The sequence below is a fragment of the Pygoscelis adeliae genome, unplaced genomic scaffold (genome assembly GCF_000699105.1).
Source record: "Pygoscelis adeliae isolate BGI_AS28 unplaced genomic scaffold, ASM69910v1 Scaffold197, whole genome shotgun sequence".
NCBI lineage: Eukaryota > Metazoa > Chordata > Aves > Sphenisciformes > Spheniscidae > Pygoscelis > Pygoscelis adeliae.
Window position 1 is genome coordinate 1,847,367 of NW_008825105.1, and position 1,054 is coordinate 1,848,420.

The 1,054-nt window shown below is 64.5% G+C and overlaps 1 protein-coding gene across 1 annotated transcript in view; it reads right to left on the bottom strand.

Annotated features, from left to right (window-relative positions):
• Positions 1-892: 892 nt before the first annotated feature.
• FOXP4 (forkhead box P4) overlaps positions 893-1,054 on the bottom strand; it is a 50,303-nt gene continuing 50,141 nt past the window's right edge. Inside the window, exon 17 of the mRNA XM_009327458.1 lies at positions 893-1,040. Coding sequence (XP_009325733.1) covers positions 893-1,040 — 148 coding nt within the window. The remainder of the gene's footprint in view (positions 1,041-1,054) is intronic.

Below are 1,054 nucleotides of genomic sequence, written 5' to 3' on the forward strand. Positions count from 1 at the left end.
CCCGCAGCGGCCGACATCGAGAAGGAAGCAGGGAGCCGTGTCCTCGCTGCCCGGCGCTGGTGGTCGGCTGGGGATGGTCATCACTGCTGGGTGCCACCAGCCCCCCCACCAGCAGGGACCGGGGGGCTCGGGGAGGGCGGCCAACCCGGGACGGCCACTCTGCTCGCCGGGCAGTTTAGCAACCTGCTGGAGGTGACAAGGCAAAGGGGCGACAGTCCCACCGACGTGCCGGTCCTTGTCCTTCCCCAGCCATGAGACAACGGTGCAAGCCCGACATCCAGACCATGGCAGAGGACTTGGCCCCCGTTTCTGCTGTTTTTTCCCCCAAAGCTGGGTGGAGGCAGCACGTGGGCAGGGTCCACGGTCCCTCCTAGTGCAAAACCCACTGGGGGACGGAGAGATGACAGCAGGTTCCTGCCATCGCCTTCCCTCCCTGGGGCGGTCGCTGGCGGAGGCTCGAGCATCGCCGGGTGGCAGAGCACCGCAGGGGAAGAGGGGACAGAGGTGCCTTCCCTGTGCCCACCGTGCACGGGGAAGGAAGGAGGGACCATTTCGAACAGAAACAACCTACCATCCTCGTTCACCAGTCACTAACCAAGGGAGGAGGGGAGAAAAAGTCCAGCTCTTGGGTTTTTGCTTCTCATGTCGCGGGATGTCCCCCGCGGCAGGGGTCAGTCAGTCACTGGGGCTGCAGCGCGGGGCAGTGGGGAGCGTGAGGGACGCACCGTCAGCAACAGGTTGTTGCACCAAGGAAACCCTTTTGCTTTGTGGAAGTGCCTTTAAAAAACAGGTTAACGCCGAAGGTCACCTTGGGGAGGTGGGAGCCGTCGCTTGGTCTCCGGCCGGGAGGGTGGGAAGGGTTTGCCCCTTGGTGGGGAGGAGGAAGGGGTCCTTAGGACAAGTCTTCCACCGGCAGCTCCTCCTCCAGGTCCCTGTCGTCGGGAATTGTCACATTCTGGTTGGTGGTGGCCATCAGCGAGACGGGTCTGCTGTCGTCCTCTGCCTCGGCGGGGTCCTCCTTCACGTGCCCTGGATGGGCGGGGGGGGGGGAGGC